The 17,492-nt window shown below is 35.1% G+C and overlaps 1 protein-coding gene across 1 annotated transcript in view; it reads right to left on the bottom strand.

Annotated features, from left to right (window-relative positions):
• Positions 1-17,492, bottom strand: part of SMCHD1 (structural maintenance of chromosomes flexible hinge domain containing 1) — a 104,959-nt gene that overhangs the window by 56,524 nt on the left and 30,943 nt on the right. The window contains 6 exon segments of the mRNA XM_070940990.1: positions 6,069-6,296; positions 8,651-8,785; positions 9,042-9,181; positions 11,380-11,452; positions 11,964-12,060; positions 16,809-16,953. Of these exon segments, the coding sequence (XP_070797091.1) occupies positions 6,069-6,296; positions 8,651-8,785; positions 9,042-9,181; positions 11,380-11,452; positions 11,964-12,060; positions 16,809-16,953 (818 nt within the window).

The raw sequence follows: 17,492 nt of genomic DNA, 5'->3' as shown, positions 1-17,492 counted from the left end.
ATCGGTCTCATTCGAGACAATGATGAATCTGCATACAGACAGGAGATTGAACAACTAACCTCGTGGTGTGACCAGAACAATCTGGAACTGAACACACTCAAAACTGTAGAAATAGTGGTGAACTTTAGGAGAAACCCTCCCATACTACCACCTCTTACAATACTAGACAATACAGTATCAACAATAAAGACCTTCAAATTTCTAGGTTCTACCATATCTCATGACCTAAAACGGACACCCAACATCAAAAACAACATCAAAAAAGCACAACAAAGAATGCTCTTTCTGTGCCAATTCAGAAAGCTCAAACTGCCCAAGGAGCTTCTGATACAGTTCTACAGAGGAATTATTGATTCTGTCATCTGCATCTCTATAACTGTCTGGTTTGGTTCTGCAATCCAACAAGACAGACACAGACTTCAGAGGATAATTAGAACTGCAGAAAAAACAATTACTACCAACCTGCCTTCCATTGATGGCCTGTATACTGCAAAAGTCAAAAAGAGGGCTATGAAAATATTTACAGACCCCTCGCTTCCTGGACATAAACTGTTTCAACTCCTACCCTCAAAATGGCGCTATAGAGAGATAACCGGACCAGCGCAGCGAGACTGGCTGGACAATAGCAAAGCTCTGATGAGCTTTGCGAAAATCCTGCCAGACAAACCGCTGGTGGGGAGTCTTTGGACTGGAACTGTCTTGGAGGGACGGTGAAGAAAGAGAGGCACCTCGGAAGACCAAGAGGAAAGGCAAGTTCCTCGAAGGGTCAGAGGCAGCTCTTTGATCCGGTGGGGTTGGGGTGGGGGGTGGCGGCCATTAAAATAACCGCTCTAAATTGGGGCAACCGGACTAAGATTTGTGCAGGACTGATGTTTGAATGGAATATTGTTACTGGAGGAGTGATTTGGCCAATTTAAAGGTAAAAAGAAATTCTTTGGAAGAAGCTTGAAAGAGGTCCCAGCGTGAAATGAGCGGCTAATTGACACTTTGGAATGTTAATTGGAGGGAAAAGAATAAGGAGGAAGTTAAAAGACTAAAACCCAAAAAAGAAAGCTTTCTACCTGGACTTAAAATTGAATTTGGAGAAATTAGAAATAAAACAAGAAAAAGAAAACTGAGAGAAAGCACTTTTTAACAATAAAAGGAAAACAAATTGAAGAGAAAGTATTTTCGATGTGGATTTAAAAGTGATATTGTGTTGCCTGGGGATTTGTGAACTGGAGAGAGAAGAAAGCACTACAACAAACAAATGCTTTAAACATTGAAGGAGTACTTGTTTAAACTGCTGGATCCCAACCTTGAAAGAGAAAAAGAACAAAGCCTTAAACTGGAATGGTTTAGATAAATATTTGAATTGGATACTATTTGGAAATAAAAAAAAGAGAGAGAGATGGACTTGAATTTTAACTACATATAAATTAAAAGTAAAAAAAAATTGAATTGACAAGATGGAACATTGGGAATATGAGGAATTAATGGAAATGTTTAAGAAGGTGCGTGAAGCATTTAAGGGTGATAAAGAAGCGGAAATATGGTTAGAATAAAAAAAAAAGGAAAAAGAGAATATACTGTATTTTTCGGAGTATAAGACGCACCAGAGTATAAGACGCACCTACCTGTTTTGATTGTGTTTTTTTTAAAAGGTTTTTTAAAATTTTTTAGACAAACACACATACAAACATACAATGTATTTTCTTTGAACAGAGTGTTTGGCTGGTTCACAAATTTAAACAGTGTTTAGTCATTTCAATTAAATTTACAATTTCTATATTTCCTTTTTGCCATATTTATTCATCTATTTTTTTAAAAAAAAAACAATATTACCCTTCATTCTCATCTCTAATCTTAATCAAATTCAATTTTTCCCTTCTATTCTATTATACCCCTTCCCAGTGTCATCTATTTTTATATCCATCCTCACATTGGTTAATTATGTAATATTACAATTGTTTAATACAAATTCAACATTTTTATATAAATCAATTAGTTATAACTATGTTTTTTGTATATTAATCAATATGAACATGAATATTCCAATTATTTCCATGCAATCCAATTTCTTACAAATCAATTAATTATATTTACCAATAATAATAAACCAAATAATTTCCCCCATATATTCCTCCAAACCACAACTTAACCATTTCTGCTTTCAACACAATATACAATTAATAGTATCTCAATTATTACAATTCCCTAGTTAAATAGAGCTTTTTTTCTTTTGTGTTTTAAAATCTTGAATTCTCCTCTTTTCCCTAAATTTCCCATTGTTTGCACCTACCTTTTTGGTGAGAAAAAAGAAAAAGAAATCTCTCTCTGCCTCATTTTGTCATGCTGCAGCAAAGAACCTGCTTTACTTTCAGTTTTGTTTTTTCAGCATAGCTAGGGGAAAAAAATCTGCTCCAGGACTTTTTGCAGCAAGCTGGAGAGCCCTGCACAAAACAGCTGAGACAAATCAGCTGAGAGTTGGAAGGCCGATCTAATCAACTTGTGCTAATTAACCTATGCTGAAGCTGAAAGGGGCTGTTTTTTCTTGCTGTTTGCTTGCAAGAAGGTAACTGCTGCGAGGCACAGGCCAAAGGGTGGGGACCAGTGGGTGGGCAGGGCTACATTCGGTGTATAAGATGCACCTAAATTTTCACCCCCTTTTGGGGGGTAAAAAGGTGCGTCTTATATTCCGAAAAATACGGTAAATGTGAAGCAAGAACATAATGTTGAAAGGAAAATAATTGAAGATAAACTGGGATTGACAGTGAAAAACAAATGTGGATGGGGGGAATATCACCCAAAAAAGAAAGGAAAAGAAGGAAATGGGAAAAGACTGAGAGGGGGAATTAAAAGGGTAACAATTTTAAAAATGAGAGAAAGGATTCAGGAGAAAAGATACAATAAATATAAAAAGAAAAAGAAAAAGAAGAAAATAAGAGAATGGGAGAAAAATATTAAGAAGTGGAATTTTGGAGAGACCAAAAGAAAATGGGTAAAAGGGGAAGAATAATGGAGAGAAGGAAGGGGGAAAAAGCATTTATTAGTTGATTTAAATGAAAGGTATTAATAATAGAAATTGTATGTAAGAAGTAAACAAGAAGAAGTATATTATTTATTGTAAAATGGATTAGCAGATGCAATATGAAATGAAGATTGGTTTAAATGTGAAAATAACTGAAATTAAGATATAAAATTGAAAGGCTAGTAAATGAGAAAATAACTAATGGATGTTGGAATAAGAAATTAGGAACTAAGGAAAATAAGAGGTGGAAGGTTAATTAAGTTAAAAGGTTTCAATGTAAAAATGGAATGAGTTGAAATACATTGTTAATAATTAAAAAATGTGATGGGGACTTTGAAAAATATAGTTAATAAGTGGGGGGGGAAGAAATCGGGGTTGTCCAGATACCATTGTGGAAAATATTGAATTGAAAATGAATACAACAATGGAAAGAGAATGGAAGGAGGAGTAGAGGGAAGAAGAAGAGAGGAAGGAGAGAGAGGAATAGAAGAAAGGGAAAAGGAGAGGAAGAAAAGGAGGGGAAATAAGAGTAGGAGAGAAGGTTAGAAAGGGAGGAAGGAATAGAGGAGGGGGAAGGAAGGGGAAGTAGAGAAGGAGTAGGAGAGGAGGAAAGAGGAAAGTAGAAAAGGATAGAAGAAGGGAAGGATAGAAGAGAGAGGCGAGGAGAGGAGAATTGTTGTAAAACAAGGGAGATGATGGTAGAAAGGCAACCCCGAGAATGTGCAAATTTATTAGGATGAAGAACGAATTAATATGAAACTTAAAAGGGAATATATATGATTAACAATGGATAAGATAACTAACTGAAATAATGTTAAGAAACTAGGATTTGAGGGTGGATGTTGTTTATATAATAAGTATAGAAGTATTAAGATAAGATAAAAAAGTATGGAAAAAGAATATTTTGGCAAAAATGGTAACTATGTAAAATGAAATTGGATATGATAAGTTGTATAAGATATGATATGGTCAATACTCTGCTCATAAAATGTGTGTGTGTGTGTGTGTGTGTGTGTGTGTGTGAAAGAAAAAAATAAATAAAACTTGATTTTAAAAAAACCAACGCAATAGAGCACTGCACACCAGAACAACTAGACACAAGAACAGTTTTTTCCCCGAATGCCATCACTCTGCTAAACAAATAATTCCCTCAACACTGTCAAACTAAATCTGCATTACTATTAATCTTCTCATTGTTCCTATCACTCATCTCCTCCCATTTATGACTGTATGACTGTTGCCTTGTTGCTGGTATCCTTAAGATTTATATTGACTGTTTCCCTATGACTATTATTAAGTGTTGTACCTTATGATTCTTGACAAATGTATCTTTTCTTTTATGTACACCAAGAGCGTATGCACCAAGACAAATTCCTTGTGTGTCCAATCACACTTGGCCAATAAAGAATTCTATTCTATTCTATTCTATTCTATTCTATTCTATTCTATTCTATTCTATTCTATTCTATTCTATTCTACTCTACTCTACTCTACTCCACTCCACTCCACTCCACTCCACTCCACTCCACTCCACTCCACTCCACTCCACTCCACTCCACTCCATTCCATTCCATTCCATTCCATTCCATTCCATTCCATTTTTTTTTCTGGAAATTCATGAACACTGGAATGTCCTAAATGGAAATACTGTTAATGAATTGAACTGAAAGTGCTTCAATTTAATATAAGCACATCTATTTTATTGGGGCTATTTCTTAATATCCAAAATTATGTACATTCAAATCTAAATAAAAGTGTAATGTTCTCAGTCTAATGCTGTCATGGTAGACCATGACAACTGTTTGAAATAATTAACAAATTTTTTTCAAGAAAGGTGAATACTTCATAGTCCATGTATTTCTTTAAGCACCCTTTATAAAATTGTCTGCTCAGAGTATGCAAAAAAAATGTATACAAAACATAACCCCAAATATAATGTATTGCAGTAATCCAAGAGAAAGATGACAAAAAGCATGAATGACTGTGAATGGCTACCACACATTCTTCAAGTAGGAGCTGAGAGTTCAGGAAATCTCCAAGTTGTTGGGGTGCATAAGTAAGGTGTGGGAAGGATGTGAGCAGGTACATGAGGGCTGAAGGGAGGCACAGCGAGGACAAGGGAAGGTGTGTAGGGATGTGTGTGGGCTAGAGTGGAACTGGTCTACCTGATCTCCAGTGGCCAATAGAAGAGCCAGTCTACCTAACCTCAGGAGGCTAGGGAGGACTGGTCTACCAAATATCTGGGTAGTGATGAAGCAACATGGCAGTACTGAAGAAAAAATATTGCTAAATTTCAATCCCACAGGAGTCATGGATCCTGGATTTTGAACACATTCTGTAAATTATCCCATCTGAAAAACCTTAATTCAAAAGGATGTTGACCTGTGATGCATTGCTTCTCCCAGTTAAAAGCTAGTGGATGGTATCCAGATCAGAAAGGCAAAAATGCTTCAAATCTGGAGTTGATATCCTCTTGGTACCTGCTGACTGTGCCTTAAAGCTGCTGAAGCTTTTGGAGGCTTACACAGATACCACAGAGACTCATAGAAATATGCATCTAAGGTCAAAAGGTGGAGAGAAAAAAATGCAGCCATATAAGGAGATGGGGGGGGGGGGGGAGAACAGGCATCAGTTTTTCCCTCGTTGTTCCATAAAGTAACATTGAACTCCTGCTAAGTTTGTGTTTCTGCCGAACTGCAGTAAATTGAAAAAAGGTTTGGCGTTAACTTCTGGAAAAGTATAGTTTCTTTTTGGGCTTCAAGCACAATTATCCTTTTAAGCATATCTTAATAGTCAGCATTCAATATTCTGCAAGGACTAGGTTTCATTCCACAGTAACATTTAAGAAAGAGCATTTAAAAAATGTGAACAAAAGTAGGCAGTTTTCTAAGTTCTATATGTGTGACAAAAACGAGAACAAGCTGAACTGCTATTTTTTTTCTTTCCTTGAAGTTTTACAAATATAAATTCATTATAAAAGATATGGGCAGCCTAAGTAACAGTCAAAGCAAACAGTTTTGCTTAAAATTATTACGTTCACAAGATGTCCTATACTTACTTTAACTTTTTGAGCTAGAGCTGGAGTTATTTTGATATTTCTGTCTCCCTCGTCATAAATTTGGAGAGTAAGATTTTTTAGCACATCACCTGCAACATGGTTAATTACATCCTCGTCTTTAATCTGAATAACTTTTTCTCCTTCAATGAAATTAATCTGCAGTCTTGCAACACGCGTACTAGGAAGCAGTTGAATAATCTTGTTAACCGGTGGCACATTTTTACAACTCTAGCAATAAAAACAAAAAGAAATACCACAAGGAAAAGAAACTTGAATTTTCAAAGCTGTACAACAATATTTTACCGAATCAAACCTAATTAATAGTTATTACACTATGAATATTTGCAATGTATTTCTTAACATAAAATATAATATCTATATAATATATCAAAATACAACTAAGAAACACTACATTTGTTTTTTTAAATATGCTATTCCTACCGTAATAGTTCTGGTGTCAGTTACAACTGTGATGGTTATATACTTTTCTTTCAAAAGAAGAAATAATAAATTTTATTTTTTAAAAAAGATTAAGTTTTTATATAATATTTTTAATTGAAATTTAAAATTAGAAAGATAAAAACTAATACAAACTAAGGAAAATATAAATAAAAAAATATAGAAAGTACAAAAGCACATACCCACACACATATTAAAAAATTATCTTCCTCTTTTATCCAAACAAGTATAAACATTTTTAATAGTTTAATACCATCTTAATACTTAATACCTTAATATTTCAACCAAAACTCTCTTCATTCCATAAATTATCTTTTATCTATTGGCAAATAATAAAAATCTTTCAGTCCTAATCACCAAAAGTCTATGTCTAATGTATAAAAACAAATCTTTAAAACCTCATCATTCAAACATAATCAAGAAAAATCCATTAATTATAGTACTAGAAACAAATTGAAAATATTAATATTTAATCCCTTCAATTGATGTTCCACAAATTAATTTCTTTTCATCTCTTTTTATTTCTACTCAATTACCATATCATAGCTTATTATTTCCTCTAAAAACAAAAGAAAACCTTCTCCCTATATCTTATCCATAAAAACAATTTTAATGCCTCAACATTAAGTCCTAGTTAGGAAAAAAACATTTAAAAGCTATTAGAAAAGAGGGGAATCATATACTGTATCTTAACCTTGATCAAATAGGCCCACTTTGTACATCTTAGTTTTAGTTTTAAAGATCTGGATTCCTTTTAGGTAATGTCCAAATTGTTTCTTCTCTCTTTTGCTTTTCTCAGGAATTTCTTCATGATATAACACCTCTTTTTTGTAAATCAAAAGTAAGAAAATTGTCCAAGTCAATTTTTTGAGTTAAAATATGACTATCCAAGTTGTCTTCTGCTTTACTATTTGTGTATGTCTTTTAATTATTGAAACCTCAGCCAGTTTCATTTGTTGGTCTTATATAACATCTTATAAAACATTCCTACATCCATTCATTTTAAATTCACATCCAAAACAGTCTGATTTTCGATTATATCCTATGTCTTCTTTTAAGACCATTTTTATTGATTCAGATAGTCTAAAGCAGGGGTGTCAAACTGGCGGGCCGGATGTATCATGCACAGGCCACACCCACCCCAGTTCTGTGAATGGGAAAAATCTCACGAAACATCACGTGATGACAAAATGACGCAGTGAGTTTGACAGCCATGGTCTAAAGAGTATGTTTTAGATACATTGTTGCCAAGTATTCTTAAATTTTTCCAGGGTAAAAATATTTTTCTCCATGATATTAGTGGGAATTCTCCTTTAATTATTTATTTCCGATTGCTTCCTTAACCAATCTTTAAGTTTTTTTCTTATGTTTTTCTCTCATCCAGAACATTTCCCAGGAAAGGATTTCTTACACTAAAACTCAGATCCTCATATAGTTTAATAGGATTTTACATAAACAAGCAATATTCTAACTTTTCCGAAGTGTTATAGTATTTCCATTCAATCTTGATCCAGTTAATTTCCTTCCAAAAGCAACAGTCTAATAATTTCCCTTTAGCTGCTTAATTCTAAATTTAAAAAAAAAAATTATTTGAAGTTTTAAATTGATATAAATCATTCACTGCGGGTTGGAGGAAGATCATCCAGTATAATAAAACTTAAACTTCTGGAGGTGTCCAAAAAGTAATTTATAAGCCACTTCCAATAAAAGTGATTTAGAGGAATGGTGAACAAACACAACATTCTTATAAAATGCTATTTACTCCCTATTTGTAAAAGCCATGACTGATATGAAACTTGTAGAGATATGCTTGTACAAAATTAACCAAGTTTAAGATTCAAGAATTTTTCTTTCAATTGCTGCAGATGTTAACACAATTTGTCTTTTAATAGGCTAGGGAGTAGTCTAAGAAATTACATATATTTGTTCCCCATGATTTTCATGTCTGAAACTCACCTATTAAAAGAAATTAAAAATTATATCAACACCAAAGACTATTTTATGCTTTGTCAGCTTTTAAAAAAACACCCCAGTTAGGCCAAAAGCATTGATAGTAGACAGAGAAAAGTATATGCAAGGGTGATAGCATTCTGGAGGGAAGAGGGGGAATATCTTTAACTTACTGGTATTTCAATTCTTGCTTCAAGTCTTTGAACTTCCTTTACATTTTGAATGTGCAGAACTGGTCCAGTTAATATATTTTTGTCAGGACTGCTGTAATCTACAACATATACAGGAAGGCCTGGAACTTCTAAAAACTAATATAATCAAGAATAATTTCGATTAAGGTTATGGCCCATTCAAGTCATAATATGGCATAAATGTCTTAGAACTAAATTTTAAGATAGACTACAAAATGATGACATTCCCAGTAAATGCATATGCTATGTGTTCTTAACACAAAACTCTAGCCAAAATGTCAACATCTAAGTTCTAGAGTTGAAATAACAGAATATTTCCATAATGTTATTTTCAGCAGTATAAGCAATTACTGTATATTTGAGAGCTGCCTACCTTGCACTGAACAAGTAGTTTTGGTTGAGGTGTTATGTTGCCTTCTTCATCCAATACCTCAACATGAAAAGAGAAAGCTGTTCCATTCTCAACTGTTAAGATATCCTCATCTGGTTTCACACTTAGTTGCCGAGGAAGGCCTGTTGGAGGTCAGAAACTGACATTTAATATATTGCTACAAGCATTAAAAGAATTACCTTGAAGTAAGATGGGCAGCCAATCAATTGTATAAATAAAAAATAAAATGTCCAAAAACAAACTAACAAGTTTGATAATATCAATATTTTAAATTATATCCATGCCATAAACAATATAATACAACCTGCAAGCTATGGATATGTAAGCCAATGCAGCCAATCCTCTATTTTTATTTCTCCATTAATGATTTTTGATATATGATAACCTAAAGTTAAAAAGACATTTTACATTTTTATATATTTTAGTAAAGTTAATGTTTAAATTATATTTTGTGTTACTATATTTTGCCAAAGCAGATTGGGGAAATTATTGTTTACCCTTGCCACATACTTCAAAGCCTGGTGGCTCAGCAGACTGATAGCATTGTGATTTTAACACCAGCTGTCTGCAATTACTGTAAGTTCGAATCTCACCAGGCTCAAGGTTGACTCAGCCTTCCATCCTTTCTAAGGTAGGTAAATTGAGGACCCAGTTGTGGGGGCAATAAGCTGACTTTGTATAAATATACAAAAGTATGAAGGCTATTGCTTAACGCATTGTAAGCCGCCCTGAGTCTCCGGAGAAGGGCGGCATATAAATCAAATTAAAAAAAAAAAAAAGCCATGAGGAAACACTATAGAAACCTTTTTTCTTTCATACTGACAAGTAAGACTATAGGCCAGTGATTGCTAACCTTTTTGCCATTGTGTGCCAAAAGCGGGGGGAGTGCGAGGAGTTGCGTGTGCGCATGCCCACACCCATAATTCAATGCGCTCCGCCCCTCCCCCCCGCACATGCATGCGCAACCCTCCGCACTCTCCCCCGCTTTTGGCACATGATGGTACAGTGAGCTTGGTAGGCCTGTTTCTCACCCTCCCCAGGCTCCAGAGACTTTCTAGGAGTCTGGGGAGGATGAAAACGGCCTCCCCCCCCGGAGGCCCTCCGGAGGCCGGAAACAGCCCGGTTCCCAAGTTCTGGTGGGCCCGGAAGTCCCAAAAATCAGTTGGCTGGCGCGCGCATGCATGCTGAAGCTGAGCTAGGGCAATGCTCGCGTGCCCACAGATATGGCTGCACGTGCCACCTATGGCATGCGTGCTATAGGTTCGCCATAACGGCTATAGGCTATGTGTTTATTTTATCTAACACCAGGTAAACACATCTTCTAAGCAGTTAGCTTGTGGCAACAAGATTTAAGGTTTATTTAATTACAAAGTAGCTATTCCAAAGCAGGAAGATGAATCCAGGGTCTACAAAAACCATGGGTCTTCTGGGAGATTCACTGAAGTCAGATTCACTGAAGGTACATTTTTTTTTAAAAAAAGAAATCCTTACATTCAACAGTGAAGTAGACTGCTGAATGTGCATTATCATGTATTGGTTCATTTCAAATTGTCAAAGTAACTGGAAAATTTTAGGGACTATTTGAAAATAAAAAAGCTTCCCTTTTAGTGAATGTTGCCTGTTTTTTTTTTTTTTTTTTTAAATGCTTATATGGTGTTTAAGCATTTCAAAGTTCTATATGGTTCACATTTTCTAGTCATCTTCTCTCACAGTAATCCTGAACAAAGATAAGGCTTCTCATTGCCCAAATGCTCATTATCAAAGACATTTTTTTCAAAAAGTAATAAAGAATTTGAAGGACTAAGTCATGTGTGTGTGTGCGCGTGTGTGCGTGTGCGTGCTAATAAATGTTGACTCCTAGCTGCTGCCTGGAGAAATCCCTGAGGTTTACTTGACAAAATTTAGGGATTAATTTTTTTTATCTGCTTCCTTGAGTTGAAAAAGAGTGACTGGTCCAAAAACCACCAAGTTGGCTTTGTGCCTATGGCAGGATTAGAATTCGTCTGTCGGTTTCTGCCTGATGCCTTAAGCACCACACCAAACTGGCTCTCCTCTAAAACCCTTACACTTATTTTTTTTTCCTGAAATATGACAAATCAGAAATCTTTATTTTTCATATTCACCTCATTCTCCTGAAATTCAGTATAACATTTTATACTATATTTGTATTAATCAGCCAGGAAAACAAAACCACAAAAGTTGATCTGATCTATGCCGAAACTGGATTCTAATATATCTACAAAATGTACATCTCTTTGTGAATCATTACATTACTGCCATTTTCAACATATGCTTTCATTATTTCAAATATTTTACTTACCTGGGAGAAGTTTAATTTTCAAAACTTGGGATTCTTCCATTAGGCCAGGAAGAGTGATTTTTAGATTAAAGTTCTGTTGAAATAAGATATAATAGTAATAAAACATCATTTGCGAATCTCAGGTCCTCAGGAAACATGAAATCCAGTATAAATATTTAGCTGATTATGCAACCAACCGTAATAGTACAACTGTGTTTGACTATTTAGTATATAGTCAATACCCTTAAAAAGTGAATATAGTGAATACCCTTAAAAAGCAATTACGTTAAAGTACAAAAAATTGTCAAAGTATATGTTTGTATCTTTACTTGCAGTGCATGTTACTGAATACCACCAAATATTGAATAGAGATTTTTTTTTAGCTCCTTCCAAACTCTGCTTCAAATTATATTCAGATTATCCCATCACTTGAAAGGCACACTGCTACTTCAGATTCATAACCTATCAAAATCAGTTTAACTGAACTAACAGCTTTAAATGTTTTAAATAACAGGTTTGTTGTGATAGCTGAAAATTCTATTTTAAAACTATCCATTAATTAGATAATTTAAAAATTCATTTTGTATTGAAAAAGATTAGCTTACCTTGCCTTGGTAATTATTTACAAGGCCTTTAGCAATTATGCCTGAAATTACACAATTTGGCCTTCTTTTTATTTCTTCATACTGTAATCTTAGACCACTACAAAATAAAACTTAGAATCAATGGAAGAGAATAATTTTAGTTATCATTTATGAGATAAATGGTAATGTTTTAGTAAGGATTTTTTCCTTTCTAATTCCTCTTAGAGTCCAATCATACTCTACCAGATAGCATGTGTGAGAGATAAGTTCTCACAATTTGCATTATCTTATAGGCAATGGAAGGTGAAAATGAGTAAGAAGTCTCCTGGCCTTATAGTAGCTGGAAGTTTTAACCCATCCATTCTTCTTTGGAGAAACAGACCAATACCACAAGAAATAAACAAATCAAAGCTTTATTTTAAAAGACGATACTATATAAACATATTAAATTTTAAACAATCAAAATGTAAACATTCAGCGTTGAATTATTGAGCTGCAACTTGATAAAAGGGGGGGGATCTCATATGACAATGTAATATCTGACTAGACCACAAGATGGCAATGATACATTGCAAATGGGATTTCACTTTATTTATTTGATTTATTAGGACACTGAACTTGTAAATGTGATTCTGTATAGCTTATTCTTATTAGAACAAGAATATTTTGTAGATAAAAATATTAAATCTTTTAAAACATGACTGAGGCATGATTCAACACTGTCGAAAAACATGATTACTGAGCTTGTACTAAGGTGCATGGAACACTGGATTTAAGCATACCTCAAAATATATTAAGCTATAATAAAGCTTCTACATAACATGTTTATCTATGTTGTAGAGACAGCCTGCCTCTGAAGCATAGTTCTTTACATTTTTTCCTTGGGCTTCACCATTCTATTGTAATTCCATGACTCCCGTATTTTGTTGGAGCTCACATATCCTTAATATATATTCATGAACTTTTGATCTCCACTGCCTTCTGCTGATGATATAAAGAGAGATCTGATGTATCTGAGGTGGTACCACACAACTTTTCTCAGCCATTTAGTTCTAGATGGTTCTGGGAGAATCACTACTGCTAGTATGGCATGGCAACATGTCTAAAATGTAGGTGGGAAGGTATACTGTACCTCTTATAATGTTACTGAGCTTATTACTCCTGATCCCTTCTGGTTTATTGTTTCTCTGGCAACAAATGCAATGGCTGCCAACTAAATATGCATAGGGTATTGCTATCTAAGAGATGCATCTGTTCAGACTGATTTACTCCGTACAAGCGATAAATGTTGGGAAATAATTCTTATGGTACTAGAGAAATATTCATATCATGTAAAAGTGGAAAAGATTTTGGACCTGTTTTTCCCCTCCTAAGGCATCATTTCATAAAGAAGAAAACAATGATAAACCACTCCTGTATTTTTAGCAAGAAAACTACATGGATAGAAAATACAAAATGATGGACAATTTAGTGGTGTATGATAGGTCCCTCAGATCGAATGGCACTCAACATCCTACTGAGGAAGAGCTGAGAATACTCATGATGTTTATGATGTGTCTAAATTAAAGACTTTGGACGTTTAGTTCCATACAAGAAAAGAGAATCTGAAGCTACCGAGATAGAATTGCAATAGGAATATATAATTTGAAAAGCATGAAAAGCTCAACACAGTGAAAGAAGAGCACACTGTATTTTAATCAGGAAATGAAAAACAAAGAGGAAATAGTGTTGCTTTTATAGTGACGAATGGTACCTAGCAAGAATAGTACTAAGCTACAGTACAATCAATGACTGAATAATATTAGTTAGACTTTGAGGGCAACCTTTTAATATAGCAATAATATAGCAACAGCACTTAGACTTAAATAGAGCTCCACAATGCTTTACAGCCTTCTGTAAGCAGTTTACAGTCCTTGCATATTGCTCCTAACAATCTGGGTCCTCATTTTACCAACGTCGGAAGGATGGAAGGTTGAGTCAACCTTGAGCCTGTCAGAATCAAACCCCTGGCAGTGGGCAGAGTCAGCCTGCAGTACTGCATTCTAACCACTGTGCCACCAAGGTTCCTTAATATGATTATCAAGTTTATCTTCCAACCACTGATGCAGAAGAGGGGGTTGGTGATTTCTGTGATCAAATTCAGTTTGAAATCAATGGAACATGTAAGTAAGATGTCCTGTGATTGGTGACTAGTTGGAAACATAAAAGAGGAAAATGTAGTTAGACTGTATGGCTTAGGAAACCAAAATGGAGCAGGAGACCATCTTTTCAATTTCTGCACTCCAATCAGTGACAGCTAACCTTTTTGGCACCAAGTGCTGAAAATGGAGTTCATGCGTGCCGGAACCCGGAAGAGAGCAACTGGCTGGTGCGTATGCCCAGAGAGGGCTTTGCGTGCCACCTCTGGCACACGTGCCATTGGTTTGCCATCATGGACTCCAATTATTTTATCACAATAACATTATTGTCAAACAACCAAAATGCCCAGGTTGTATATGGACATCCCCAGGTGGAGTACATAGAAATAAAACTGACTAGTGCAAGATCTATTTCACAGACAAAAGCCAGGAAAAGCGCCAGGCCCAGACACTCCTTCTTGCTTAAAAGTCTGTGCTGACCAATTGGCCCCCATTTTCCCCCGTATCTTCAATAAATCACTAGAGATGTGCTATGTTCCTTCTTGCTTCACTCTACTATCATCCCAGTGCCGAAGAAGCCCAACATCAAGGAACTGAACGACTACAGACCAGTTGCTCTAACATCTGTAATTATGAAAACCTTTGAAAGGCTAGTGCTGTCTCACTTGAAAACCATCACGGATCCGCTGTTAAACCCCTTGCAATTTGCATACCAAGCAAATAGATCGACAGATGATGCTGTTAATATGGCTCTGCACTACATCCTACAACATCTTGAATCTCCAAAGACCTACGCAAGAGTCCTCTTTGTAGACTTTAGTTCAGTATTCAATACCATCATTCCGGACACACTTCTAACTAAGCTAAACCAGCTACAGGTACCTGAACACACTTGTAAGTGGATCATAAGTTTCCTAAGAAACAGAAAGAGGCAGGTGAAGCTAAGCAGAATCGCATCAGATACCTGTACAATTAGCACAGGGGCCCCCCAAGGCTGTGTGCTCTCCCCACTTCTTTTCTCTTTCTATACCAATGACTGCATCTCTAATAATCCATCTGTTAAACTACTGAAGTTCGCAGATTACACAACAGTGATCGGTCTCAATCAAGACAATGATGAATCCGCATAAAGATAGGAGGTTGAACAACTAGCCTTGTGGTGTGACCGGAACAATCTGGAACTGAACACACTCAAAACCGTAGAAATGGTGGTAGACTTTAGGAGAAACTCTTCCATACTTCCACCTCTCACAATACTAGACAGCACGGTATCAACAGTAGAGACCTTCAAATTTCTAGGTTCTATCATATCGCAAGATCTAAAATAGACAGCTAACATCAAAAATGTCATCAAAAAAGCACAACAAAGAATGTTCTTTCTGTGCCAACTCAGAAAGCTCAAACTGCCCAAGGAGCTGCTGATACAGTTCTACAGAGGAATTATTGAGTCTGTAATCTGCACTTCTATAACTGTCTGGTTTGGCTCTGCAACCCAACAAGACTGACACAGACTTCAGAGGATAATTAGAACTGCAGAAAAAAAAACAATTGCTATCAACCTGCCTTCCATTGAGGACCTGTATACTGCACAAGTCAAAGAGGGCTGAATGCCATCACTCTGCTAAACAAATAATTCCCTCAATACTGTCAAACTATTTACTAAGTCTGCACTACTATTAATCTTTTCATCGTTCCCACCACCCATCTCCTTCCACTTATGACTGTATGACTAATTTTGTTGCTTGCATCCTTACAATTTTGTTGCTTGTATCCTTACGATTTATATTGTTTCCGGATTGCTTATGGCTATGCCTATGGCTATCATTAAGTGTTGTACCTTATGATTCTTGATGAACGTATCTTTTCTTTTATGTACACTGAGAGCATATGCATCAAGACAAATTCCTTGTGTGTCCAATCACACTTGGCCAATAAAATATTCTAATTCTAATTCTATGTTATTGTTGAAAGGAGGTGAAGGAGTTCAATTATAGCACCAAGGACATAGATGGGTACTGACTGTGGAACTGCTCATGTGCAAGCTCCAAGTAAAGTTAAAGAAGAAGAAAGCCGTTTAGGTTCCATAATATGATCTTCAACTTATTCCTACCATTCTAAAGAAAAAAAATCAGAAATTGCTTTCAAATCCTGAATCTGATTGTTAGACAGCTATTAGAAGAAACAAGAAGCAGTATTTAAACAATGTTCATAAAGAGACTTAACAGAATGTGCAAACTATTTTACATACACACAAGAGTAAAATACCTCCAGATCTAGCTATTTATCTGTAATTGATTCAGGTTTTTTTTTAAAAGGGAGACAAGAATGTAGGAGAAAAAGAAGAGGGAGCTGCATTTGCTTGAAGAAAAAAAGATAAAAGAATCCTCAGATAACTGTTTGCTCTACATAACAGTTACACATATCATCTATTCACGCCTAAAAAAACCTGTTGTCACATCCATCATTTTATATATTCTCACTTTATTAAGAGAGCAGAAAAAAATTAACTATGATAAAAGAAACATTTCCATTCCATTCCACTCCATTCCATTCCAGTTTCCCAGTAATTAGCTGAAATATAAGAGATTTTAAAGGAAAATGTTCTAATTTTATGACAACACATAAGAAATAAATAGTTATGAAATACAGAATGCCCAGCATTCACATCAAATTAGGATCATACAATAATTTTTTCTCTATGTTATAAAAATAAAATAATAACTATTACCTTGCTTCAAGTTTTGGTGTAATATTTTCTGTCAGTTCAGTGGTATGTCCAAATTTATCCTGGACATTTAGAGGAATACTGAATGGATGTCCTATGCGGAATGGAGGATCCAAAATTCCTATTGTAAACTTCTGAGGTGCGCCTTCTGAGGAAAAGAAAAGAAAAAGTCAACATCTTGGTGGGGACTGGAATTTTTTAATCACATGTTGATGGCTCTACTCACTTTTTGCTATCTTCATCAGCTTTCAGTTATTAATTTTCTCATATATAAAATTAAGGAGAATTTCCCTGTTATCTGAATTGAAGGCTATTTTTATTTCATTAGGTACAATTCTTGATGCATATCTGTAGAAACACTTTGTTTCCTTTATATATAAGGTTTCAAATGAGGACAAAACATTGATCTGTACAGTGATTTTAAAAATAAAAAAATATTTTGAAATATGACATGTTCAGTAAAATGAAAATTAGAGTAGAATTTGTAGCACTTTTCTGCTATCAACAGAGTCAAATCTTTCATTCACTATATTAACATACAATTTAATGATATCCAGTTATTAATCACATTTAAATTATCTCACATGGGTCAGCAAGTTATGATAGTTCTTTAATGATTTGGGGATATCTTACTTACAATGATATCTCACTAATTTTCAAGATGGCGGCATCCAGGTAGGAAGGTAA

The sequence above is a fragment of the Pituophis catenifer genome, unplaced genomic scaffold (genome assembly GCF_029215685.1).
Source record: "Pituophis catenifer annectens isolate HBS135680 unplaced genomic scaffold, rPitCat1.0.hap2 SCAF_3, whole genome shotgun sequence".
NCBI classification, from domain to species: Eukaryota; Metazoa; Chordata; class Lepidosauria; order Squamata; family Colubridae; genus Pituophis; species Pituophis catenifer.
The sequence above is the reverse complement of the archived record's forward strand: the minus strand, read 5'-3'. Positions and strand labels throughout refer to the sequence as shown.